Source organism: Oryctolagus cuniculus, chromosome 4, assembly GCF_051225735.1.
Source record: "Oryctolagus cuniculus isolate XC-2025 breed Fujian yellow rabbit chromosome 4, ASM5122573v1, whole genome shotgun sequence".
NCBI lineage: Eukaryota > Metazoa > Chordata > Mammalia > Lagomorpha > Leporidae > Oryctolagus > Oryctolagus cuniculus.
The window spans coordinates 163,782,758-163,809,188 of record NC_142870.1 but is presented as its reverse complement, the minus strand read 5'-3'; the positions used below and the strand labels follow the sequence as shown (position 1 = coordinate 163,809,188).

Here is a 26,431-nt window from a genome sequence, read left to right as displayed (position 1 = left end):
CACAGGCTCCGCGGCGCGGCTCGTGCCTACTGGGCTGAGAACTCAGAGAGGTCGTGAAGGTTCCTCGAAAGGGTGCGTCCCCCTCGCAGCCCCTCCGTCCGGTAAAGACCGTGGTTGGAAGCCCCCTCCCACTTCCGAACGTCAGGGGAACCTCCCACCCGAAAAACCAGTTGGACTCTCAGCGGCGGTCAAATAGGCTTCTACAAAGAGGGGCGGGGCCTCCCTGGTGAGGGGCGGGGCGCGAGGACCCCAGCGAGCCGCCCATTGGCTGGAACACACGTCCGTCCTGTGTCTGTCTCCGGGTGGCCTCGCGGCGGGGCCGGCGGGCGCGCAGAGGAGGCTGGTGGTGCCAAACTGGCAAGGGGGCGTGACGAGGGGAGGCGGGGCCAGGGGCGTGGCGGGGGCGGGGCCCGGCGCCGCGCGCGTCACCTCAGGCCGCCCTACGCGGCTCTCTCCACCTCCCGGCTCCTCGCTCCAGCTCGTTCAGTTCTAGCTCCACGTTCCACGCCGCGGCCTCGCGCCCCGGTCAGCGCCAGCCCGGCGGCCGCCGCGCGCACAGGCGCGCTCCGCATCCCCCGCGCGCGCGGCGCCCGGCTCTCCTCTCCTCCCGCGCGCGCGGCGCCCGGCGCTCTCCACATCCCGCGCGCGCGCGCGCCTGGAGCAGGGCGCACGTTCGTCTGCTCCCGCGCGCCGGGGTCTCGGCGGCAGCAGCAGCGGCGGCGGGCGGAACGCGCCGCAGCCCCGTAGCGGCCGATCTGACTGGCCGGCCGGCCATGGAGGCGGATGGGGCCGGCGAGCAGATGAGACCGCTACTCACGCGGGTAACGAGCAGGGTGAGGGCGCCGCGGGCGGCGGGGCTCCTCGGCTTGGGGGGGAGGGCGCGGAGCAGGGCAGACAAAGGCGGGGCGCGGCGAGCGGCGCGGCTCGGCCCCCTCGGCCCGGCGCCCCTCCACCTCCCGCCAGCGCCTTTGTGCGGCCGCCCGGGGCGCGGGTGCTGAGGGGCGGGCGGCGGCGCCGGGAGGCCCGAGTCGGGGCGGCGGGCGGCGCGCCACGGCATCTTCGCCGCGGGCATCCTCGGACGGGAGCCCGGCCTCCCGCAGACCCCGCCGGTCCCTTCCTCTGTGGGCGCGCCGGGCTTCGGACGAGCCCCCGGCAAGCCCATCGTCCCCTGTCCCGGCTCCACCTGTCTCGGGCCCTCGGCAGGGACGCAGTGCCGGTGTGGCTCTGCCGCGGCTCTCCGGCCGGCCGGTCCGCGCCGCGGTGCTTTGTTCGGCGAGTTGTGCGGCCGCGTGGACGAGCCGCCTCGCCTGCCTGCCTGCGCGGCCGAGGCGGATTTCGCCGTTGACCGCCAGCCAGGTCAGCCTCCTGCCGCCGAGGCACTAACCGGGTCTCCTGGCGCCGCCGCAGGCCGAGCGCTCGCAGATGGCCGTCCCGGGCCCCTCGTCGCCAGCCTGGCGTGGGCGCGGGGTTGCAGGGGCCGGGGTGGGTGGGTGGGTGCGCTCTCCCCGAGCCGAGGCCGCCCCCGGCGTGGGGGGAGGATGGACAAGTGGCCCCAGCCCAGGAAGCCAACTTCCTGTCTTCGTGTGCAGTCCATGTGGCCCCGCGGTTGGGACTGAATTCTCCCTACCCAGTGGGTGACTCAAAGGACGTGGAGGTGTTGCACATTTTCCTCCTTAACGATTCGTGCCCCGGGACCCACACGCGAGGGAGAGTGGCGGGGACAGTTTTCCAGACTTTTACGGGTTTTTGTTCAAGAGATTACCTTAGACAGCCAGCACCCTCCCCCGCCTCTGAGTTGAAGATTGTTCAAGGCGCTGGAGAGGAGTCATTCATGATTTCTGGGTGTTCACTCATAAGTTCCTGTAAACGTAGAGGAAAACCAAGGCTCCCGACAGGGAAGCGGTCGTCACGGGGAGGGTCACTCACAGTGGAATACTGGGAACTTGTCCTAAGGAGTCTCACATCGATCCTGCTGTGACTTCTGAATAAACTGTATTTTAAGCACTTTTGCTAACAGTGTGTATCAAATACAGCGTTGTGTTCTTAAGCTCATTTGCCAGTTTTCATTTGTGCAGTAAGTGCCATCCAAGTTTTCATAACGCTACGTGGAAGCTGTGATGTGGTCTCAAATCCTAGATACCTAGCTGGCCGAAGAGGCCTAGGAAGCCGTTGCCCTCCGGATCGCCCATTTAGTTACTGTAATGACGTTGGTTCAGAACGTGTAGTATCCAACAGGGCAGACCAGAACTGTTCTGATGTAAGTTTCATTCAAGTGGAGGAAGACAGATGGCAGAGGAATTATCAGCACGGTTATAATTCCTTAAAATTAGTTGTTTTATTTGAAAGGCAGAGTGACAGGGAGAGAAAGATCTTTCATCTGCTGGTTCATTTCCCAAATTCCCACCATTTCCAGGGCTGGGCCAGGAGAAGCCAGGAGCCAGGAACTATATCTGAGCCTCCTACGTGGATGTGAGGGACTCCGTGCTTGGGCCGTCTTCCACTGCAGGAAGCTGGTTGGGAAGCACAGTGTAGCCTGTCTGAGAAGGGATGCAGGCATCTCAAGCAGCAGCTCTAACCACAGTGCCACACGGCCTGCGCCCTCAGCACTGTTAATGACAGGAGGGAGTGTTTTGGAAGGAGGTGCCTCCTCAGTGTTTAGGAGGAAAAGATTTGATTGCAGTAAACATACAGATGAATAATAGAAATCAAATGCAGTGGGTTTGTCAGTATGAAACAGAATGGGAGAAGAATAAAACTATGTCGTAGAGAAGACTATGGCGTGAAAGTGGAGAGGAGCTATGGGCTTTGACAAAGTTTAACTTTTCATCACCCATTTTTCCCTAGTATGTGAAGGTTATGTTTGTTTCTGTCAGTCACAACTTTTCTCTATCTCACAGTAGACCACTAAGCATAACCAAGAAAAGAATGACATCAGTATTCATAAAATGCCATGCTAGATGTAATTATGCAGAATTTTTGAATAAATTGGTGGTAGTTTATATTAGTCTGGAAACTTGAGCCATCTGCTTCATAATTTAGGCTTCTAAATAAGTAAGGTTTCTTCTAAAATTCTCTAATTTTCATTGATCATGCATGGTATTGGGATAGAAGACATAGTACATAGTTTATCTTCCCAATATACAACTTTGTAAGTCTTCATCATTGTTGCCTTCACTTTTTCAGAATTAATTTGTGAATCTTCTGGTATAGGTTAAATTCTTTTGTAACAAATAGCACTGTTTACAAGGTTTCCAAGTTTTAGCAAATGATGTACTTTTTTTTTTTTTTTTAAGCAGGATGTAACAAAATTCTTTGAGTATGGAAATTTTGGGACTGTTGATGAGTTAGGTTACAGGATTCTGTTGGTTTTACCATTGTTAAATACCTCCTGGCTGCGAGGCACTGGGAATATAGGCAAACAAGGTAGACAGTCTTGCCTTTAGAATTTATTTTGGCACGTGGAGTGAACCCAGTGATAGCTTTACATTCCATTCGTGTGTGCCAGCTACAGCAGTTCACAAGTTTGTTAGAAATAGTTATATAGGAAAGAAATTAGAAAACGAAATAAAATGAAAACTAGTCACTAGAAGAAATGAAAGACACGAAGGACCCTGGGTGAATGCTGTGAAAGATTTTTGTGGGTCTGGAAGCATCATCTTTGGTGAATTGTGGTTAGGTATGGATAAGCCTAGAGATAAGGCACCCTAAGCATATTGTCAAAATTTCAGCTGCTTCCTAGCCTTGGTCTTGATATCTTTGGACCACAACCCATGGAACTCTCATTAAGGTAGAAACACCAAATCTGTTCTGTGTCCAAATGAAACTGTAGGACAACTGAATTGGAATGAAGAATTTTTTTTTTTTTTTTGACAGGCAGAGTTAGAGAGAGAGAGAGACCGGTCTTGCTTCCGTTGGCTCACTCCCCAAATGCCTGCTACTGTCAGTACTGCGCTGATCCGAAGCCAGGAGCCAGGTGCTTCCTCCTGGTCTCCCATACGGGTGCAGGGTCCCAAGCACTTGGGCCAATCTCCACTGCCTTCCCGGGCCACAGCAGAGAGCTGGACTGGAAGAGGAGCAACCGGGACAGAACCAGCGCCCCAACTGGGACTAGAACCCTGAGTGCTGGTGCTGCAGGCAGAGGATTAGCCTAGTGAGCCGCGGCGCTGGCCTATGAAGAATTATTTTGTCACATCATTGGGACTGGGAAGTAAACAGGTTTTCTTCTAAGATCGCTTAGGATCTGAACATTAGAGTGTTATATTACAGAAGACTCCTGTTACCTGAGAAGATTAAAATCGAAAGCCAGAGTAGCCTGACGTTGGAGGAATGTGGTATATTTAGTGATATGTGGCGTGCAAGCCATCGTAGTCTAAAACGTTGGTAGTTAGACATGTCAACATCCTGCAGTGGGTTGTTTTTCTTCCTCTTTCCTTCTCCCCTTTTTACTGTATCTTACCGCAAATACAATCTTGAAGTGGATAGGGTCTTCAATGAACAAAATAGGCTGTTTAATGTAGAGGAGTAAACAGGTGTGTTTCACAGGATTGATGGTTAGAGGTTAGTGTAGATCTGCGGAGCTTCTGATTTATGTTTTAGTTTCTACTTGCTTGCTAGTTATGCACACAGCGTGAAAAGTTTTGCAGGAAGTTATGTAGCAATAATAAAGCTATTCCAGCATTCTAGTTTATTATGATATTTGCCAGTTTTCATTTAGCAGACAGCTTTACATATTTTGTTGAGGTTTTACAATTTGGGACAATTCAGGATTATCAGTAGTATGATAATAAGCCACCAAGTGGTCCCTGGCTGGCATAGTGTTATGGTAGTAGTTGGCAGTGTGACCACTCACAGTCCTCCTGGGAGTGGCAGGTTAGCTGACTAGAGTATTGCTGGGCTACCTAAGTCAGTGATTATTTCCTTGCATGGTTAGACATTTTCTAATGACTCCTTTAAGAAGGGAGTGCTAAAACACTTCCTTTTTTGGTACTTGGAATAGGAAGATACTGTAGGACTGATAGAAATTTGCTTTTTATCTGAAGCTAATATGTAAGTACAGGTAGGTTCTAGTTTGGCAGTTGTAAGCAGATTTCCAGATTTCTTCTGAAGAGGATTTTTAAACATTTTTTTGTTTTTCTTAGGTGGTAGTTTGGAGTTCAGCGAATTCAAGTGTTTTTTGGACAATGTCAAAGTGAAGGGTAAATTGCAATGCATATTTATTTCATAATGAAATAGAAAAGATGCCTCAGTGTTTTAAATGTCCTTTGTTTTGTTTCTTTTGCAGAGACTGTTATGTGGACTAGTGTCATTTGGTTCTCATTGTGTTCACAGCTCAGCATCTCTCAGACAGTACAGAAATCATCCTCTCTCTTTGGATTCCAGGGTTGTGTTGCTTCTTTTCTGTCAGATTGCCCAGTTGGGAGAAGCTGTTGTATTGTGTATCATCTAGTTAGGAATTTGAGAAATGGATATACCTTTGAAAATAAATTCACACTTGGAAGATGCCTCTATTTTATTTTATAACAGAAGGGAATGTGGACTGGTTTTTCAAAAGTGTGAGAGACGTGGAAAGACAATCTTTTTTTTTTTTTTTTTTAAGATTTATTTATTTATTTGAAAGTCACAGAGTTACACAGAAAGAGAAGGAGAGGCAGAGAGAATGGTCTTCCATCCACTGGTTCACTCCCCAGTTGGCCACAACGGCTGGAGCTGCGCCGATCCAAAGCCAGGAGCCAGGAGCTTCTTCGGGGTCTCCTGCGCAGGTTCAGGGGCCCAAGGACTTGGGCCATCTGACATTGCTTTCCCAGGCCATAGCAGAGAGCTGGATTGGAAGTGGAGCAGCCAGGTCTTGAACCGGCGCCCACATGGGATGCAGGCACTGCAAGCAGCAGCTTTACCTGCTACGCCACAGCGCCAGCCCCAAGACACAATCTTATATTTTGCTATAGCATATAATTAATACTGTATTCTCAATGCATGTTCTTTTATACATAAAATTTTTAGCTTAATACTATTCTGGGAAAATACACACAAATTCCCTTTATGAACTGATATATTCCACAGTAATAGTAATGAAACAATCTTAGGCACAGTAGATTTGTCCCATTGAGTTGCATAGTGGTGCTAGAGATATTTCCAGTAAAAAAAAAAGTCTTGTAGGAAACAAATTTTTGTTGAGGAATAATGTAAGCTCGAATTTTGCATTCTAATTTACTTTGGCCCACTAAGGTACTTATCTTGACTTAGAAAACCTTTTTTTCCCCCAGAATTGAGCTTTGAGTGGGGATCCTGGGGGTAGGGAGGAAGTTGCATCTGGGGGTGAGGGAAAAAGGGCATTGCAGGACTGATTAATGCGTTACAGTGGACTCCTTCTTGGGGCCCATGCAGGCATCACCTCCAAACCTGTTGAGAGAAGCCTGTGCAGGACCTTGGCCCTCCTCAGGCATCTTCTGGACCCCCTTCAGTAAGAGTCTGCTCCAAAGACCAGCTGTGGTAGCCCGGATGCATTGCCCCTGAAGTTTAATAACTCTTCCCTCCAAATCATTTCCCTTACTAGGTTACAGTCAGACCTGGGGTTTCTTTGATGTACATGGAAAACTCCCAGAATCTAGTCACTATGCCTGACAAATGTGAAATGTACTGCATTCTAAAACAAAAATTCTTTATGTTATGATTTCATATTTTATACAGTAAATTAAACACCCATTCTCTTAATTCTGTAATAATCTATGTATTTAAAATGAGACACCTTTATAAAAAACAGACTAAAACCCATATATTAGTTCCCACAGTTATTTAATAGACTCTACTCTGCATGATTGTTAGCTGGGAAACAGGATCCCTTTGAGTGTGTTTTGTTTGCTTTGTACCACAGTATATCCTATAGTGAATTTGCTGCTTTTTTTTTCATTAGCTTTGCATAAGAAAGTCTGAGTTGTGCCCTAGCATTTGGAATATGAACGGTGCCAATAGTGATTGAGATTGCTTTTAAAATAGAGATGATGGTGGGGCTTGTGAAAGGGCCTCAGGGCCCCCTGATTCCCAAGAAACTAAGAAGATTATGCTTCCATGCTTTCTTGCTAGGAGAGGGCCACATAGTTTCACATTCAGACCTCAAAAGAACTGATAATTCAAGAAACAGCTAAGGAATGCCTTCTAAAAATTAGCTCAGTTTGGTTTTATGTCTCCTTTACAAGTGTATAATCTTGGATTTTGCTGAGTTGGTAGTAATTAGTACATCCACCCCATAATATTCCATTACAATATAGTTTTGCAGAATACTAGATCTGTAGATGGTTTTACCAAAGAAACATTTTGCAGCTGTGTACATCTGGGAAGTGTCACATACCTTTGGAGATTCACAATAATAACAGTTTGTTCAAGGCTCTGGGAAGTTCTGTAGTAAGTACATTAAACTTTTTTTTTTTTTTTTAAGATTTATTTATTTATTTGAAATTCAGAATTACATAGAGTACGAGAGGTAGAGAGAGAGAGAGATAGAGAGATAAAGGTCTTCCATCCTTAGGTTCACTCTCCAATTGGCTGCAACTGCTGGAGCTGCGCCAATCCAAAGCCAGGAGCCAGGAGCTTCTTCGGGGTCTCCCATGCGGGTGCAGGGGCCCAAGGTCTTGGGCCATCTTCCACTGCTTTCCCAGGCCATAGCAGGGAGCTGGATTGGAAGTGGAACAGCTGAGACTCGAACCGGCACCCATATGGGATGCAGGCGGTGGCTTTACCCACTGTGCCACAGCGCCGGTCCCAAATACATTAAACTTTAACGAGTGAAAGAGTGCAGTCATGTGATGTAGAAATTCTTGATAGTTCTTAGGAAATATGAAGTATGTCACTAATATGTGATATTATTATGGACTAAGAAAGCAGGTCCTTTAATACTGATGTATAAGCCTGTGTAGGATATACTTTTCACCTGTATAAATTAGAACATACTTTGTTACAGTAACAGGAGAGATTTGAAAAATGTATCACTTAAAATGCTGTGGAACAAATCCACTTGGTCATTGGTTGAATAAATTCTGATTATCCATAAAGTGGGATGCTGCAGCTATTAAAAAAAGATAGGAATGATTTCTGTGGAATGATATGGGAGGGGGTGGAGTTGTGGTGCATTGGGTTAAGCTGCAGCCTGTAATGCTGGCAACCCATATGAGCACCCATTGGAGCTCCCGCTGCTGTGTTTCAATCCAGCTGCCTGCTAATGTGCCAGGGAAAGAAAGGATGATGGCCCAAGTAACTGAGTACCTGCTTTCTCTGTGGGAGACCTGGATGGAGATCCAGACCCCTGGCTTTGGCAATTCTGAGCAAACCAGCAGGTGGAAGATTCTCACTCCCTTTTTGTAATACTGCCTTTCAAGTAAATAAATAAATCTTTCAAAAAATGATATGGGAAAATCTGTAGAATAAGTTGATCTTTAAAAAAGCAAGGTATGCATTAGAGTATTCTATGTAGTACCTTTTCTGCAATGGGGGCGGGCATTTGGTCAGAGGTTAAGTTTCCAATTAGGGTGCCTGCATTTCATGTTGCAGTGCCTAACTTCAAGTCCTGGCTCTGCTTCCAATTCCAGTGACCGACTAATGTGCACCCTGGGAGGCAGTTGGTGATGGCTTAAGTAGTTGGTTCCCTGCTACCCGTGTGGGAGACCTGGATTGAATTCCTGGCTCCCAGCTTCATCTTGGCACAGTGTTGGTGCTTGAGGGCCTTGGGAGCTCTCTGCCTCTCAGGTGAATGAATAATGCATATGCATTTGAGTGTTTATTAGTATTTGTATAAATACAGTGGGAAGACAAATAGACAACTTAAGAAAAATGTAGAGGGTGAGAGGAAACCAAGGATTGAGACAGGAATGGAAACAAAGCTTCAGTAAATACTTTTCTGAATAGTTTTCATTTTTTAAAAGATTTATTTATTTGAAAGGCAGAGTTACAGAGAGGCAAAAAGAGAGAGAATGATGGAGGTCTTCCATCCGCTGGTTTACTCCACAAGTGGCCTCTGACCAGCGCTGGGCCAGTCCAGAGCCAGGAGTTTCTTCTGGGTCTCCCACAAGGGTGCAGGGGCCTAAGGACTTGAACCATCTTCTGCTGCTTTCCTAGGTGCTTTAGCAGGGAGTTGGGTTGGAAGTGGAGCAGTTGTGTCTCGAACCAGTGCCCATATGGGATGCCGGCACTGCAGGTTGCAGCTTTATCCGCTGTGCCACAGTGCCGGCCCCATAGTTTTCATTTTTTAACCATGCAATTATGTTACTTATTCCATAGAATAGATGATTTAGATAATTTCTTATGTTGCTTTATGCCTTTGGTTGACACTCTGCTATCTCAAAGTGGGGGTGTAGGGGCAGCGATGTATTACTGTGTCTTAATATATATGTGAGCTACCTAGTTTTTCATGTTTTAAGTACCATGCAAACACCAATGTTAATACATGTCAGTAATATCACATACTACATGCATACTTCTCTAGTGACTACATTCGTCCTTTGGAAATTTTGAGTTTGCATGTTGCCGTTGTCTTGATCCTCTTACTTTCAAACCCTTTCTGCCTAGGGATTTAGATTAGTGATGTGTGAAGGGAAGGCGGGAAGTGGGAAGAGACTGGGTGCTGTTGTAAATAAAGTGCCTTAGGTGTAAGTGAAGAACTGCTTGGTTATATACATATTTTTAAACCTAGAATTTTCCTTTGTTAATCTTTGTACTTAGCGCTTGTTATAGATTGTAAATATTTTTGAAAATCTATCCAGATTAATTACATTTGTTGAAATTACTGTGGTGCAGTTGCAGGGGGGCATGCTCACGTTGCTTTCTGGTTTTTGCCCCAGTGGGCACTGTCACCTTGAGTACCACGTGAATGGGTTCTCCTGAACTTGTGCAGCAGGTCCGTACTTTGAGAAGACATCCCTGGAACTATAGATTTTTTTTTGCTCATATTGTTATCGTTATCCAGTATATAATGTCATTTCATTTCAAAGAAGGTTAGAAATAAGACAAAAAAAGATATTTTTATTTAGCCAGTATTGAGAAACTAATGGTTGTAGGAAGTTGGATGATTATTTTTTTCACTCTCTAGCGAGTATTTTTCTATTATACTTGAGCATAAACCTCACTGTATTTTTGAGCCTGTGCAGCACCTGAGATGAAGTTATGATAGCCCACTGCAGGGTCTGCTACACTGTTCCTTTAATGCTGCACTGGGCAGGAGGAGGAATGTCACGGGTCTCACATTGGTGGGAGTCCTGATCTAGGATTTGTGGTTGTGCCCTTTGCTACAGGGAAAGTTTATGAAGAACAGGTAACTAACTGTTCAGACAAAACTTGGTCTGAGCCATGTGTTTATATGAGGTATCTCATTTACACTCTTCATCCCTGTGTTACAGATGTAAGCTCACGGGCAGAGGGAGTTCCCAAAAATTTCCGGGTCCTGCACTCATGACATTGGAACCCACAGTGATGCCAAACCGCTGCTCATCTCCCTGGCTTCCCTTTGTTGTTACTCTGGAATTTTCAAAGATCCTCCTTGTCAGTATTAGGTGACATTAGGCATAGTAGATGATTTTAGTTGTGTGATACTTTAAAGCTGTTAGTCTCAGGTAACTCTAAGTTAATTATAGATGTTTCTTTGTATATTTAAATATTTTTATTAGTGTATGTTTTATAAATTTAGTTGCTGATATTATAGAAGATAAATATCTGCATGGAAGTTGCTTCTCTGCTTCCAGGTTCCCTGAGTGCTAGGGATAGAATTTTACTGAGTCATTGATAAATAATCAGCTGGGTCTATTCTAGGGCCTAACACATAGAAAGTATTCAATGGATATTTGTTCATTGAATGAATATTAGGATAATATTATGAGCTCATAACATTTCAAGTTCATTGTATTTCTAATTAATTGTTCAGTCAGTCAAGTAATAAATTACACAGTTTTGTTGTGTTGACCAGTAAGAAAGATAATCTTGCTTTACTCAATTTAATGTAACTGCCAGAAAAAGAGAATGTTCTTTGCTTTGGTTCTGTTGAGGGGCAATTTTGAGTAAATACGGTAAATGCAATTTGGATTGATTGCAAATTTAAGAGCACTAAAAATTATTTTTTAACCCGAGATGAGATTTGAAGCCATTGAATGATAATTTTATGAAGATTTATTTCACCAGCTTTAACTATATTTAAATTGATGGTTGTAAACATGGGTCTGTTACTTACGTGTTAGTATTCGCATAGCTTTTTCATATGAGAGCAGTAACTTTTAATGTACATATCTATAAAAACTACAAGTGACAAAAGATTTGAAGTCCCAGATCAGATATCTGCTGTTAAAAATATTGATTTGAAATTGTTCTATTTCTGTGAATTCTTTAGAATGATTACTTAGTGTGTGTGTGTGTGTGTGTGTGTGTCTGTGTGTGTGTAATTTATTTTCTCATATGCCTCTAATTTGGTGGTGTGAGGTTTGTGGACCCTCTTGCTGGGCTCTGTGTGCAAAGTCCCAAGCCTGTGTGTGTTTGTACAGGTGCCGTCACCAGCCGGTGCACTGACTCAGTAGAGTCCTTTCAGTAGTATTCTGTACTTAGTTTTGTTTTGCTCTTAATTGTTCCCACATGACCTTATAATACGTCCAAGAGGAAGGAACTTCCTTACCCATTTTTGCACATGCCATTTAGCTGCAGAGTTCTCAGGCAGGATAAGGTCCTGTTATGAGCCTATTTGTATCTGGGCATGTTGGTCTCCTTTTGTTGGGAATAAGGGATTCATTCAGACTGTTGGCTTTCATTTGGCCCTTCATTTTATGTCGTTGAGCTGTTTTTATTCAATAACAGGAAGTTCAGTAAATAACCACAAACCCAAGCCCTCATTTTCAAATAGGGTAAAGCTGGGGGCGGTACCTTAACCTACATATAACATGTACATGTTTGGGTTTGAGACCCACCTGGGCTTCCTCCTCCTTACCTGCCACCAGGTGACCTTGGACAATGGACATCTTTTCTCACTTTTCTCTTTTTCACTTTTTTCCCCTCATTTTTCTCACCTGCAAAATTGGAATTATTCTCTCATAGGCCCTTTTCATGATCAGGGAAAAGAATGCACTGTGTACAAAATGTGCCTTTTGGAAACTTGTTAATAATTACCTGTGTTCTTAGAGAATATCCTACATAACAGAGTTCGGGAAGAGTAATGAATGTACAGATTGAGAAAATAAAAACCTTGACTATCAGGCCATGCATTGTGGCATAGTGAGTTATGCCACTGCCTGCAGAACTGGCATCCCATGTGAGCGTGGCTCCTGATCCGGCTGCTCCACTTCCAGTCCAGCTGCTGCCTAATGCACCTGGAAAAGTGGTGGAGGGTGGCCCAAGTGCCTTAGTCCCTGCACCCAGGTGGGAGACCCAGAGGAAGCTCCTGGCTCCTGATTCCACCTGGCCCAGACCCCGCTGTTGCTGCCATTTGGGGAATGAACCAGTGGATGGAAACCTCTGTCTGTCTCTCCCCCTCAACCCTGCCTTTAAAATAAGCAAATACATCTTTTTTTTTTTTTTTTTTTTTTTTTTTTTTAAGTCTTGACTGTCTTTAAACACTGGGTAGTTCTCTGGGCAGGGTGTAAATACTAGTGTATTCCTTAAAGCATCACATTTTAAAGAATATAATTACAGTTTGACAAAATATTTAGAAGTTTAAAACATAGTTATTTTCCTTTAACTATTATAACAAAATATTTGTAAAAGTTGTGTTTCTCCTTTGGAAAATACAGAGTAGTTGGTCACTGACTGGCTTTAGCCTTTTTGATCTTGTTTTAATTATTATGTCATTGAATTTCTTATCTACTGTAGATTTGTATAGATTACAAATGAAATTCATGTGTATTAAATGGGAACGGGGAGGAATCTTCTGTTATCTCATCTATAGAACTTCTGGTCCAGAAATTTTACCTCCCAGTACTGCCTACTGATTCTTGGCTTACTGCAGATAGCTGAGGATACTAGAGAGCTTAATTCTGTTTTGCTGAGATCTTGCTGTATCTTCCTGATACTGTTTAAGCTTTCGAAATTTAATGTGTAGGATATTGCAGGGCAGAAGGGTAGCATAGTGCTTGGCAGAGTAGGAAGTATTTCTGGCCGTTTCTGTGCTGAAGTGTGGTGATAAATGATGAAGGGTTCATAGTTTCATCTTAACTTTGCCACTTGCATTTCTTCTGTAACAGACATAAGAATTACCATTTATTTTGATGTATAAAGTGATAGTATTCTTCATTTTGTTTTTATGCACACTTTATATATGATTATGTATTTGAATAATATGGATTGTTAAACAATTGAGAGATTCTTAGATATTTTCAGGTTAACTGTAACATTGAATATTTTAGGGTTAAAACACTAAAACTGTCTATTTTACAAAAATGACTTCTCAAAGAGACGTAGTGAGAATTTCAAGGTAATGCACCTTGTTTTAAAAAGGTCATATACTGACTTTCTTAACTGTACTTCTTTCTGAAGATAGATGTTTTCTTGTCTCTATTTTTCAAATCCTTTTAAAAAACAATATTGGTAGAAGTAACATGTAGGTGAATAAAAATTGGTTTATTAGAAATCAAAGTGGAATGATTTAATATGAGGTCACTGCAGAATAGGGGCCTGCCATAATTTGATTTTGTACTGAAGTTGTGTTGGTTGGAAGTGGGAGATGAGGTTTTAAAGGGAACGGGAAGGAAACTCACATCACAACAGAAAAATGCAATGTTTTATACTGCTGGTTCAGTTTTTATGTTAACTCACTTTACCAACTTCTGCTAATTGGATTGGCTTTAAAAGGATAAGTAATGAATATTGAATGTGTTAGCCATGGAGGATTGTCTTTCACTTGCAGTGCCAGCATGTCCTTTGTTACTGTTGTGAACTTCAGGTAATTAGCAGTGGGGGCAGGTGCTTGGTGCAGTGGTGTTAACACCTCCTTGGGACCCCTGCATCCCACCTGCCTGGTTTGAGTCGTGGCACCACTTCTGGTTTCGGCTTCCTGTTAACGTGCACTCTGGGAGGCAGCAGGTGATGACTCAAGTACCTGGGTCCCTGCAACCCACATGGGAAACCTGGTTGAGTTCCTGACTCCTGGCTTCCAGCTGACCCAGTCTCAGCTATGTGGGGTATTTGGCAGTGTTTCTCTTTCAAATGAAATGAAAATATAAATAAAACTTCTAAATTCAAATTAGGGACAGTTTGAAATTGTAATTTGGAGTGAGTTGGGATTACTTTTCCCTGTATTTACAGTACATATCCGATTGGAGGGGAAAAAACCTGTTCATAGAGAAAGTCTATAGAAAACAAAAATGATAATACTGTCAACATATTTTTAAATATTTTATTTTATTTATTTGAAAGGCAGAGTTAGAAACAGAGGTAGAGAGAGAGAGAGAGAGAGAGAGAGAGAGAGATCTGTCTGCTAATTCACTCCCGAAACAGCCGCAACAGCCAGAGCTGGGCTGATCTGAAGCCAGGAGGCAAGAAAGAACAACTTCTGGGTCTCCCTTGTGGGTACAGGGGCCCAAGCACTTGGGCCATCTTCCACTGCTTTCCCAGGCCACAACAGAGAGCTGGATCAGAAGTGGAACAGCCAGGTCTTCATCAGGCCCATATGGGATGCTGGCACTGCAGGCAGTGGCTTTACCTGCTATGCTACAGTGCTGGCCCAACAATTTTTTTTTTTTTTTTTTTAAGATTTATTGATTTATTTGCTAGGCAGAGCTACAGAGAAAGCAAGAGTGATAGAGGTATCTTCCATCCCGTTCCAGTCCCCATAAAACCACTGCCAGGCCAGGCCAAAGCCAAGAGCTCAGAACTCTATCCTGATTTTCTTGGAAGGGGCTCTAGCTCATGGGCCATCGTCTGCTGCCTTCCTGGGTGCTTTTGTAGGGAGCTGAATTGGAAGTAGAACAGCTGCGACTTGAATTGGCACTCAGCGTGTGCTGGTGTCAGAAACAGAAGGTTAACCTACTGCACCACACCACCAGTCCCATCAGCTTTATTAAGTTGCCTCAAGAGAATGGGGCAGGGACTTACAATTGTGATAAGTGAGAAATGATACACTTTGATAATGCTTGTTGAGTAGGGATATTTTACTATTGAATTTCTTAAATCTCTAGTGCCACAGCTTTCATTTTAGTTTGTCCTCTGAATTAAATTGTTGACCTGTGTTTGATAAAACTTAGCTTTTGGGGGCCAGCAATGTGGCATAGTGGGTAAAGCCACTGCATGTGACGCTGACATCCCATATGGGCACTGGTTCATGTCCTGGTTGCTTTGCTTCTGCTCCAGCTCCCTGCTTACGCACCTGGGAAAGCGGCAGAGGATGGCCCAAGTGTTTGGGCCCTTGTCACCCAGGTGGGAAACCAGATGAAGCTCCTGGATCCTGGGTTTGGCTTGGCCCCTCCCTGGCTGTTGGGGTCATCTGGGGGAGTGAATCTGTGCTCTGTAACTTTGACTTTCAAATAAATAAATGTTAAGGAAAAAAAAAAAGACTCAGGCTTTGCATCTTTAATCAGATGCTTTTACTCACTGTTGAGTAAAGAGTTTGAACTTTTTGCCTTGTCTTCCATTCAAATAGCTATGGGGTTAAAACCCTATTTGTCCTCTGGCTGTGCAACTTTTAATGTAGTTATTAAATATATTTAGGAAGGCTGTACTCCAAATATTCATTTTCTGTATCCCTTCCTCACTGCTTTCCAAAACAGCAGGTTGTGATTTACTATCGATTTGCAAAAGCAATTTAGTAGGTTATGACAAATCTGTAAAAACAGAAGCAAAAGAAAACACAGTGCAAATTGTTGAACTCTTAGTATAACTTCTATGTATAAGGTTAATGAATCTTACTGGAGAATGGGACTGGGAATGGGAGAGGGAGGAGAAGGAGTGGAAGGGCTAGTATGGTGGTAAGAATCACTATATTCCTAAAGTTGTACTTGAGAAATGCATGAAGTTTGTATTCCTTAAATAAAAGATTTCTTTGGGAAAAAGAATACAGTGCAAGTAGTAAGAACAAATACTCTTTTGTGAAATTTTTGTGTGTGTTATACATTAACATGTAAACAAGTATGTTTGTGCTCGGTTGTGGGGCAAAATATGTTTATTTTCCGGTTGGTGTTAGAAAAAAACCACTGCTGTAGGTTAACATTGATTACATTATTTTGAGGGATAATACATATTTTTTCAACTAAAATTTCAACATATCCAAATATTTAGATTTTAGTTGCGTATTAATACTACAAAAAGTTTTTGTATTTAACTTCATATTTTATGAGCAGTAGCTTACTTGTTCCATGTATAATAAATGAGCTATGATGAGAATAAAGAACTGTTAACAGGTTGTCCTCAGTTAGAAAAATCTTATTTAGTAAATTTGACATAGAAACACCTGAAATATTGCAGTATTCTTAATGGGAAGATCATTAGGAAGAGACTTAGAAGGGAGACTCTAGAGAAAAGCTTACCTTTAGTGCTGTAGCAATTATTGTTTCTTAGCTGCTTTGAGTTTTTATAAGTAGCAAGATGAGACACATGGAATGCTTAATTACTCTAGATTGTAATTCTTATGTTTTATGGGTATGCAAATACATGGTTAAAGCAGGCTTGAAAGAAGACAGTATTGCTTATTGTTTAGGATAATCTTTAGACACTCAGATTTTAGAGAAAGATTTGAAGGAGTTTCCATTTGAAGAACTGTTTGATTGCTCAGTGATTGAAATGTGAGCGTTAGCCTTAATTTTTCTTTCCCTTTATCCAAACATCCAATCCAGTGGTTTCAGCATCTTCTCTCTCTTTAATCATTTTAGTTGAGGTTGGAGTTGGGCTGATTCAGAGCCTGGAGCCTGGAGCTTCCTCTGGCTCTCCCACGTGGGTGCAGGGTCCCAAGGACCTGAGCCATCTTCTGCTGCTTTCTCAGGTGCATCAGCAGGGAGCTGACTCAGAAGTGGAGCAGCCAGGATGTGAGCCAGTACCCATGTGGGTGCTGGCATCACAGGGGGCGACTTTACCTGTTGTGCTACAATGCCGGCCCCTAGCATAGAATATTGTATTTAGTTTCAATTAATTAATTTATTTGAAAGGTAGAGATAGGGAGCATGTGAGAACTTCCATCTTGTGGTTCACTTGTGAAATGGCTGCAGTGGCTGGATCAGACATGGAGCATCTGAGGCTTGAACTGACATACCAGCTGGTATTGCAGGCAGCAATAATGCCGGACTCTGGGATATTATATTTTTAATCATCAGATACAAATATCAGTAAGTATTTGTTATATACACAGAGTTGATAAAATCTTGCGTAAGGAAAATTGCATCTTTGAGTAGTTTGAAATGAGGTGAATACAGATAATATGTGTAGAATAAATTCAGTTTTATTTAACTATAAAATGTAAAAGTAATACAAACTGTGGAGACCATCATGTAGCAGGGTGGTTACTAATACCTTGTATTTACCTGAGTGCGTATTTAATGCCTGGTACTTTTCTACACTGTTACATTCAGTATCTTGTTTAATTTCTGTAGCCCATGGGTTCTGAATACTAGGATTATCCTCATACTGCAGATGAGGACACTGATCCAGTGAGGTTATTTGCCCAGCTCAGGACTGGAAGGGCCAGGATTTCAATTCAGGCAGTCTGGCTCTAGACCCTGTTTTATCTTGGACCACAATAAACTGCTTGCTAAGTTCTGTTACATATTTAAAGGTAGGTACAGTTTTTCACTGTCTGGTTTTAAATTTATGCCAATATAATTCATGGTGATAGCTTTCTGGATCTAATCATTAGTTAGAAGCTGTTTTTTAGCTATATGTAAATTATCTTAGTTACTTAATAAAAATGCAAGCCTTGTGTTATCTAAACATGACCATGCTTTCTACTTTATCGTCTTTAGAAATATTACCTGTTGTAAGGTTGGTGTTTGTTTCCTAAGTGGCGTAATCGTACCTCGATTCACTTTACATCTTCTAAAGATTTTATGAAATTCCTTTCTTGTGGTAGTTTCCTCTTTGTTCATCTTTTTCATGATTATTGTCAATAATGAATATTGGGAGGGAGAAGAGATAAGATAAACCCAAACTCAGATTTTTAATCTGTCATATTTAACTTGATGACCTCCAAGTGGTTTTTCTTTACTCTGCCTTCTGTAAGTGTAAACTGAATTATTTCAAGGAGCCATTTTTATTTCTATTCACATAAAAATGTATCTTCTATTAGAGAACAAATATGGAAAATATTGGAAATATAGGATTCTCCCCACTTGGGAGACAGGCAAGTAAATATCTTAGAGCACATTGTTTGAATTGAATTGGTTTAATACAAATGTTTAAAAAGTTTTAGATTATCTTCTACTACACATAGAGATAATTGCCCTATGAAGTAATTTTCATTCAAATGTGGGTAATTTAGGGGTGAGCATTAGATGGTAGAGATGCTGCTTGGGATGCATCCCACATCCCAAATCGGAGTGCCTGATTAGAGGCCTGGCTCTGCTTCCAATCCAGCTTCCTGCTAATGTACTTACTCCTTGGGAAAGAGCAAGTGTTGGCTCAAATAGTTAAGTCCCTGTCACCCATGTGGGAAACCTGGATTGGTGCCTAGCTTTCACCTGGCCCAGGTCTGGCTATTGTGGGCATTTGGGGGGGTAAACTAGCAAATAGATGATGTTTGTCTCTCTCTGCCTTTCAAGGAAATTGAGTGATTTGAAAAAAATAAGTATCTTGAATATTTAAAAAAATCTAGCAAAATAAATATCAAAAAGTAAGTGGCAACATACATTTGTTGTAATTGGTTAAAAAAAGACCTGGCAGTTTACAAGGACACAATTTATTTTAATCTAAAATCTTTAACTATTACCGTTTCTTTCTTTTCTTTTCTTTTCTTTTTTTTTTTTTTTTTTTTTTGACAGTCAGAGTGGACATTGAGAGAGAGACAGAGAGAAAGGTCTTCCTTTTCTGTTGGTTCACCCCCCAGTGGCCACTGTGGCCGGCGCTCTGCGCTGATCTGAAGTCAGGAGCCAGGTGCTGCTCCTGGTCTCCCATGTGGGTGCAGGGCCCAAGGACTAGAACCCGGTGTGCCGGCGCAGGTGGAGGGTTAGCCTATTGAGCCACGGTGCTGGCCTACCGTTTTGTAATTAACAGTTTTTACCACAGTAAGTTAAAATAAGTAGAAGGAATTGTGTGTGCGTGTGTTTAGGTCATTATTACTTTTCTTTTTCTTTTTAAGAGAGATTTGCTTATTTATTTGAAAGGCAGAGTTACAGGGAGAGAGGGAGAGAGACAGAAGAGAGGTCTTCCAACTGCTGGTTCATTCTTCAAATGACTTCAACAGCCAGGCTGAAGCCAGGAGCCAGGAGCTTCTTTTGGGTCTTCCACATGGATGGCAGGGGCTCAGACACTAGGGCCATCTTCCACTGCTTTTCCCAGGCACGTCAGCAGGAAGCTGGATTGGAAGTGGAGCAGCTGAAACTAGAACCAGTGCTCATATGGGATGCTGGCATTGTAGGTGGCGTCTTTACCCGCCATGCCACAGCCCTTTCCCCTGTTTTTTTTTTTTTTTTTTTTAAGATTTTATTTATTTATTTGAGAGGTAGAGTTACAGACAGTGAGAGGGAGAGATAGAAAGGTGTTCCTTCTCTTTGTTCACTCCCCAAATGGCCGCAATGGTCGGAGCTGTGCCAATTCAAAGCCAGGAGCCAGGTTAATCCTTTGCCTGCGGCACCGGCATCCCTTATGGGTACTGGTTCTAGTCCTGGCTGCTCCTCTTACAATCCAGCTCCCTGCTGTGGCCTGGGAAGGCAGTGGAAGATGGCCCAAGTACTTGGGCCCCTGCACCCGCGTGGGAGACCAGGAAGAAGCACCTGGCTTTGTAGTGTTTCAAACCTGTGCATTTATAAAAATGTTTCTAACCTCCCTTTATATATTTAAAAAGTGTTTTATTAAAACTGCAGTAGGCATATTTTATATAATAAAATTATCCATATGAACTCATGAGATTTCTTATGCTCTGTAGACAGCTTGCTTGTATGGGAAATGGAGCATCCAAGACTTGAACCAGTGCCCATATGGGGTGCCAGAGCCATAGGGGGTGGCTTTACCAGCTATGCCACAGTGCCAGCCCTGTTTTTTAATTTCTTAGATAAGATTTTCTAGCTGACTGTAGCCCAAGATGTTACCTGTATCTTTTTTTTTTCTTTTTTTAAAGATTTATTTATTTATTTGACAGGCAGAGTTACAGAGAGGCAGAGGCACAGAGAGAGAGGTCTTCCATCGACTGGCTCACTCCCCAGGTGGCTGCAACAATGGAGCTGTGCTGATCTGATCTGAAGCTAGGAGCCTGGAGCTTCCTCCCAGTCTCCAACAGGGGTGCAGGAGTGCAAGGACCTGGGCCATCTTCCACTGCTTTCTCAGGCCACAGCAGAGAGCTGGATCGGAAGGGAGCAGCCGAGACTTGAACCAGCGCCCATGTGGGATTCCGGCACTGCAGGCGGTGGCTTTACCTGCTAAGCCACAGTGCAGGCCCCCATGCCTGTATCTTTGTAACTGCATTTATGAACCCTGTAACTAAATTAGCACCTTCTTAATACAAATACAAATTGAAGTATATTTTCTTTGTCTTTAGCATTTAAACATGAGTTTTATTCTTAAGAAAAAAAGATACTTTGCCAAGTAGAGTTACTTTTTGTTATAATGTGTTTATTTTTGGAACATTTTTGATAAAAGAAACTTCTTATCCTACCTGTGTTGTATTTATGAACTACATTCTTCAATCGTAATTCTTATACAATTGTACTTCAAAATAAGCATAGTTAAAAATGAAAATCTTGAAAAGCTATGAGTATTTGATATAACTTTTAAATAGTGATTGCTGTGGGGCCAGTGCTGTGGCATAGTAGGTAAAACCGCCCCCTGTAATGCCAGCATCCCATATGGGCACTGGTTTGAGTCCTGGCTGCTCCACTTCTGATTCCGCTCTCTGCTATGGTCTGGGAAAGTACTAGAAGATGGCCCAAGTCCTTGGGCCCCTGTACCCACATGGGAGACTTGGAAGAAGCTCGTGGCTCCTGGCTTCAGATTGGCCCAGCTCTGACCGATGTGGCCATCTGGGGAATGAACCAGTGGATGGAAGACCTCTCTTTGTCCCTTTCTGCCTCTGCCTCTCTGTAAATCTGCCTTTCAAATAAATAAATAAATCTTTAAAAAAAGTAATTGCTGCTTTGGAACACATTTTTAATGTTATATGTAACAACCATGCAAAAGTTTAGTTCTGTATTCTAAATGTGACTCATGAGTATAAATGAAATTTTTATTTAATACTTTGATTTCTTAGTATTTAAGATTATCTGGATGAAATGAGAATGTCTGGATTTCTCAAAACAATTGCCAGAAAAGTTTTCCCCAACTTTGAATTTCTTTTCCTGGAATAGGTATTTAGAGTCATTCTCTTCACATAAACACAGCAGGAGAAAAATTACATTTCTTATTGTAGCCACTAGATGGTGATCTTAAGCATTAGTGAGGCCTAAATTTTATTGGTGGTGAAAACTGAAATGGTTGCCCAAATTAAGCAATGTGAACTCAGTGATGACAGTTAGCGATGTGGAAGATGGGGACCAGCTGTCCTCCTTACGGAAACACAAGATTTAAAGTGAGTCAGATTTCGTTGTATGGAGGATTTCCCTGTTCGTGGCGTTTGCTTCAGATTTACCTGTGGAAGTAAAGTTAACAAAGTCTCCATATGTTTATCAGAATTTTGATTCATTATGTAAGTGTTGCTTATTGTAATAATTTCAGTTTCATTAGCTGTTACCAAATTTCTAGTAGATTTAAAGTATTTAAAAATAGGATTTAAAAATATGATTGAGTAAGTTATGTTTATAATTCCTTAAATAACACATTTGAGCAAAAAAAAATTGTGTGTGGTTTAACTTAGGGGGCAGGTTTGTGGCCTATGGAACGCTATGGAGTTTGAGGTCTGGTAGCCCTGGGTTTGAATAGTGATCATCTGTGTTACCTTAGAGTTCTTGTGAGAAGTAGTGTAATTTGTGAGTGGCCCAGTGAAAAGTGAATGGTCCCTGGAAGCAGGACGTGATTTCACAAGACCGCTGCTGGCCATGCCGGGGGACCGCTTCAGATCACGATTTTAAATTGTAGCTTCTCCAAGCTCCAGCGCGTGGGACCTTGAGGAAAATTATTTAAGTCTTTTGAGCTTTATTTTTGTTTCATATGTTTAAGAGAGTAATAATTGCTTCAGAAATAGTAAATGAAAGAATGTGCGATTATAGAAAGCACAGGAGTTGTGGGGAAAGGCGCAGCGCTGTGTTTCAGTGGGTAAAACTGCTACCTGGGAAGCCAGCATTCCATATGGGCACCAGTTCGAGTTCTGCCTGCTCCACTTCCAATCCAGATCCTTGCTAATGTGCCTGGGAAACCAGCAGAAGATTGCCCAAGTGCTTGGGCCCCTGTACTCACATGGGAGACCCAGAAGAAGCTGCTGGCTTCACCTGGCCCATCCCGGCTGTTGCAGCCAAATGGAGTGTGACCCAGTGGATGGAATCTCCCTCTGTCTCTCCCCCTCTCTATAACTCTACCTTTCAAATAAAATAAGTCTTTTTTTTAAAAAAAATGAGAATATGTTGAGGAATATTTGTATGTAACTCACACTTTTTCTTAGCATATTACTGACATGCATTGGGTAGGACTCTGTAATTCTGTTTTATTGTTCATGATGTCTTATAATAGTGCATGATAATTAGTCATTCCCTGTCTGTTTTCAATTTTTGTGACTGTGAGTAGTATATCCTTTATGTTTCATTTATTTTACTTCTGTGGAGTAGTTACCCAAAAGAGATTTCGTCACATCAGAAGATATGCTTTAAAAGTATATAAATGAATTCTCACTAGCTTACTCTGCAGAAAGTTTTGAGCACTTTATATTCCCGTTGGAGAGTATGCAGATGTCTTTTCTCCACACGTTGACTAGCATGAGATGTTTACGTTTCATTTTTTGCTAATCTGATAAGTCTTAAATTCCATTTGCTGAACCAGTAGTGAGCGATGGGTGTCCTTTAATTATTAGGAGAATAAATCGGTTCATATTCTTTGTCTATTTTTTTAAATAAAGTTCCTTACTGGAATATTGGTTAGTAGTGCTTGTGATGGTGTTACATTAGGTAAGAAATGTTGGAGAAATGGATCTGATTAATTATATTTTGTTTTGCAGTTTGGGAAATTAAAAGGTTTGCATGTGCCTCATTTCTTTTCCCTCTGAGTTGATTCCCCCCTTACTACCCAAATCCCAGGGCCAATGGTTTGATAATATATAGTGGTAGAGAGAGGGCTGGGAGCGGAGGGAACACACCTGCCTGACCAGGAAGTTAAGTTCTTAACTACTACTGGGAGGTCAAGATTTTTTTTTTTACAGGAAGTAAATTTCAAGTGACCGTTTAGGAATTAGTATTGAACCCAATGGTTTGCACATGCTCTTCATCTTCACTGAATTGGATATATCTTACTATTTTCTGTTTGTTTCTTCAGATTTATCTTCATTGCTAAGCGTATAGTTGTATCATAGTGTGAAGATTTCAAATATGATTAATTTTGTTTTCATGTAATTATTGGTGTTACTAGGGTTTCTTTTTGTATTTTATTTTTATTTTTATTTTTTGACAGGCAGAGAGTTAGACAGTGAGAGAAAGAGACAGAGAGAAAGGTCTTCCTTCCGTTGGTTCACCCCCGAAATGGCCTCTACGGCCAGCGTGCTGTGCCAATCCGAAGCCAGGAGCCAGGCACCTCCTCCTGGTCTCTACTGGGGTTTCTAACTGGAGAAGTCTAAGTAAACTTAATAAGCCTTAGTTATATTGGAAAGCTATGGCACTGATGTCATCTGGTACCTATATTCTGGTCTTGTGAAAAATTAAAATAAAGTGTTTTTTTTGTTGTTGTTATAAAATATGTATTTACTTGAAGGAGTTACAGAGAAAGAAAGAAATCTTCATCTGCTGAATCTGTCCCCAAATGGCCAGAATGGCCAGGGCTGGGACAGGCTGAAGCCTGGAGGCCTCATGTGGGTCTCCTACATGGGTAGAAGGGGCCCAAGCATTTGGGCCATTTTCTGCTGCTTTCCCAGGCCATTAGCTGGATGGGAAGTGGAGCAACCAGGACTCCTGTGCACATTTAACAGCTTGACCTCCTATGCCACAGCACCAGACCTGATTTTTAAATATTTTAATGTTTTCAAATGAAATAAGACTTTGGGAAAAGTTACAATATCTAATGAACATATATTTTCACAGAATATGAGATGTCCATTCAAAGTTATACATTGGGGCCGGCGCTGTGGTGTAGCGGGTTAAAGCCCTGGCCTGAAGCTCCAGCATCCCATATGGGTGCCGGTTCTAGTCTCAGCTGCTCCTCTTCCAATTCAGCTCTCTGCTATATGGCCTGGGAAAGCAGTGGAAGAGGGCCCAAGTCCCAAGTCCTTGGGCCCCTGCACCCGCGTGGGAGACCCAGAAGAATCTCCTGGCTTCTGGCTTTGGATCAGCACAGCTCTGGCTGTTGCAGCCAATTGGGGAGTGAACCAGTGGATGGAAGACCTCTCTCTCTGTCTCTACCTCTCTCTATAACTCTTTCAAATAAATTAAAAAAAAAAAAGTTATAGACCAATGCGTTTCATTGTCACAGTGTATAAAACTTTGATTTGGAGTGGTTTCAGGTTTCACATTGCAGCTAACCTTTAAGCAAGGCCTGCTTGATGAGCTGAGTTTGGTGAAGTATCTAAGAGGAATATTCATCATGACCTGAAATATAATTGAAACACTCCTGCCTTTTCCAATAGTGTATCTAAATGAATTTGGGTGTTTAATGTGCATGAGCCAAATAACATATTGTATGAGGTTGACTACAGAAATGGGTATGAAGTCTATTGTCAAAAATAAGTCAGATACTAAAGATGTTGGTTAAAATATAAAACAAACCCATTCTCACTAAATTTTCTTTTTGATACTAGTTGTTTTTCTTTAAAATGTTACATGTTAACATGTATTTTTTGTTATTTTAAAACACAGTCTCAAATTAATATTTCTTGCAGTTTTCATTCCAATATGGTAAATGTAGACACAGCTCATCTACACAGAAGCATTTTCAGGTCTTAAGCACTTTTCAAAAGTGTCAGGGGATCTTGAGCCTAAACATTAGAGGAGTGCTGCTCATTTCCTTTTTCTCTCCTCACTGTTGTCCACGTGGATTCTTGATTTTTTGTTAAAATAATTGAAAGCCATAACATGATTTGTTAATCCTTTTTTTAGAGCAGTTTTAAGTGAATTGGAGCAAATTTAGTGTTACTAAAAAGGCAAAGCTCTGAGTCTTTTCTGAAATTAACTGAGAAAGTAAGAAGATGAGACGCTGAAATTTTATTCTCCTAAGATACATAAATAAATATATTCACGTAGCCTTCCACACATACCCCTGGAGAATGCTGTCTTTTGTACTAAGGCTGCAGAAAGGTTGCACTTGAAAACTGCTAGCTGCCTTCCTCTGATACTTTCATTTCTAACTAAGTAAATGTGTCTACTACTTTCCAAGTCTGTCAGTTCTGTCAGTGCTGTGACCCTGTGTAAGTTGTGGTTACTAGCTTGGCAGATTAGATAACTTAGAAGGCCATGATTGGCTGTGCCGTAAGAGTAACTTAGAAGAGTTCATCTCCGCAAAGCACAGTGACCTAAATCAGATATGTGCTCACTGTCCCTGGAATCTTCAAAGGGACTCACGGCATTCGGTTGACTCCAAGGCATTTCTGTGTTACTATGGAAAGGTTTCATCAGGAGAAGAAGTTACCTGTATGTACTTCGTTAACATCTTCTGTTTTACTTACAAATGAATTTGAATCTGTCCAAAGTTTAATAGTGTAGCTGGAAGAAATGTCAGGCTTAATTAGGAGGCTTAGAATAGTATCATCCTGTGTGTCCTTGGCTGTGGCAGTCATCTGCTGAAGAGTAAATCCTTGCACAAAGTTAGAAATGTTTGTATTATCTTCATTCCTTTATAAAATTAAGAATTTATTTGACAGGATATTAGGAAAGAAATCACTTTATCTTAGTAGTTAAATGTTTTGAAGCTAAACTAGTGTTTGATACCTGTGAAATTACATGGTTAAATTTGGACTGTAGTCTTATGTCTTATATAGTGGAAAGTTAAATTTGTGATAGGGGACTGTGGTGCATATTATAATGGTGGATTTTGTAAACCTCAGGCTATCAAAAATGGATATAGACTTTGGTTTATGGTATATTTTAAAATAATTGGTCTATACTTTTTTCTTTTTTTATACTTTTTCTTAATACTATGCGTTTAGTATGTTTTAAATCTCTCTTTTTGATAATATGACCAAGAAAAATTGTGCATTTTGCTTTTTTAGCCAGTATAAAAA

General features: G+C 42.2%; 1 protein-coding gene across 18 annotated transcripts in view; it reads left to right on the top strand.

Moving 5' to 3' along the window:
• The first annotated feature begins 451 nt into the window (after positions 1-451).
• The window catches only part of SLC4A7 (solute carrier family 4 member 7), a 100,104-nt gene continuing 74,124 nt past the window's right edge, over positions 452-26,431 (top strand). For 6 of the 18 annotated variants that reach the window (XM_089330219.1, XM_070071617.2, XM_070071616.2 and 3 more), the window contains exon 1: positions 492-833. In XM_089330219.1, the coding sequence (XP_089186345.1) occupies positions 774-833 (60 nt within the window). In that variant the 5' untranslated portion in view covers positions 492-773. 18 annotated transcript variants of the gene reach the window in all.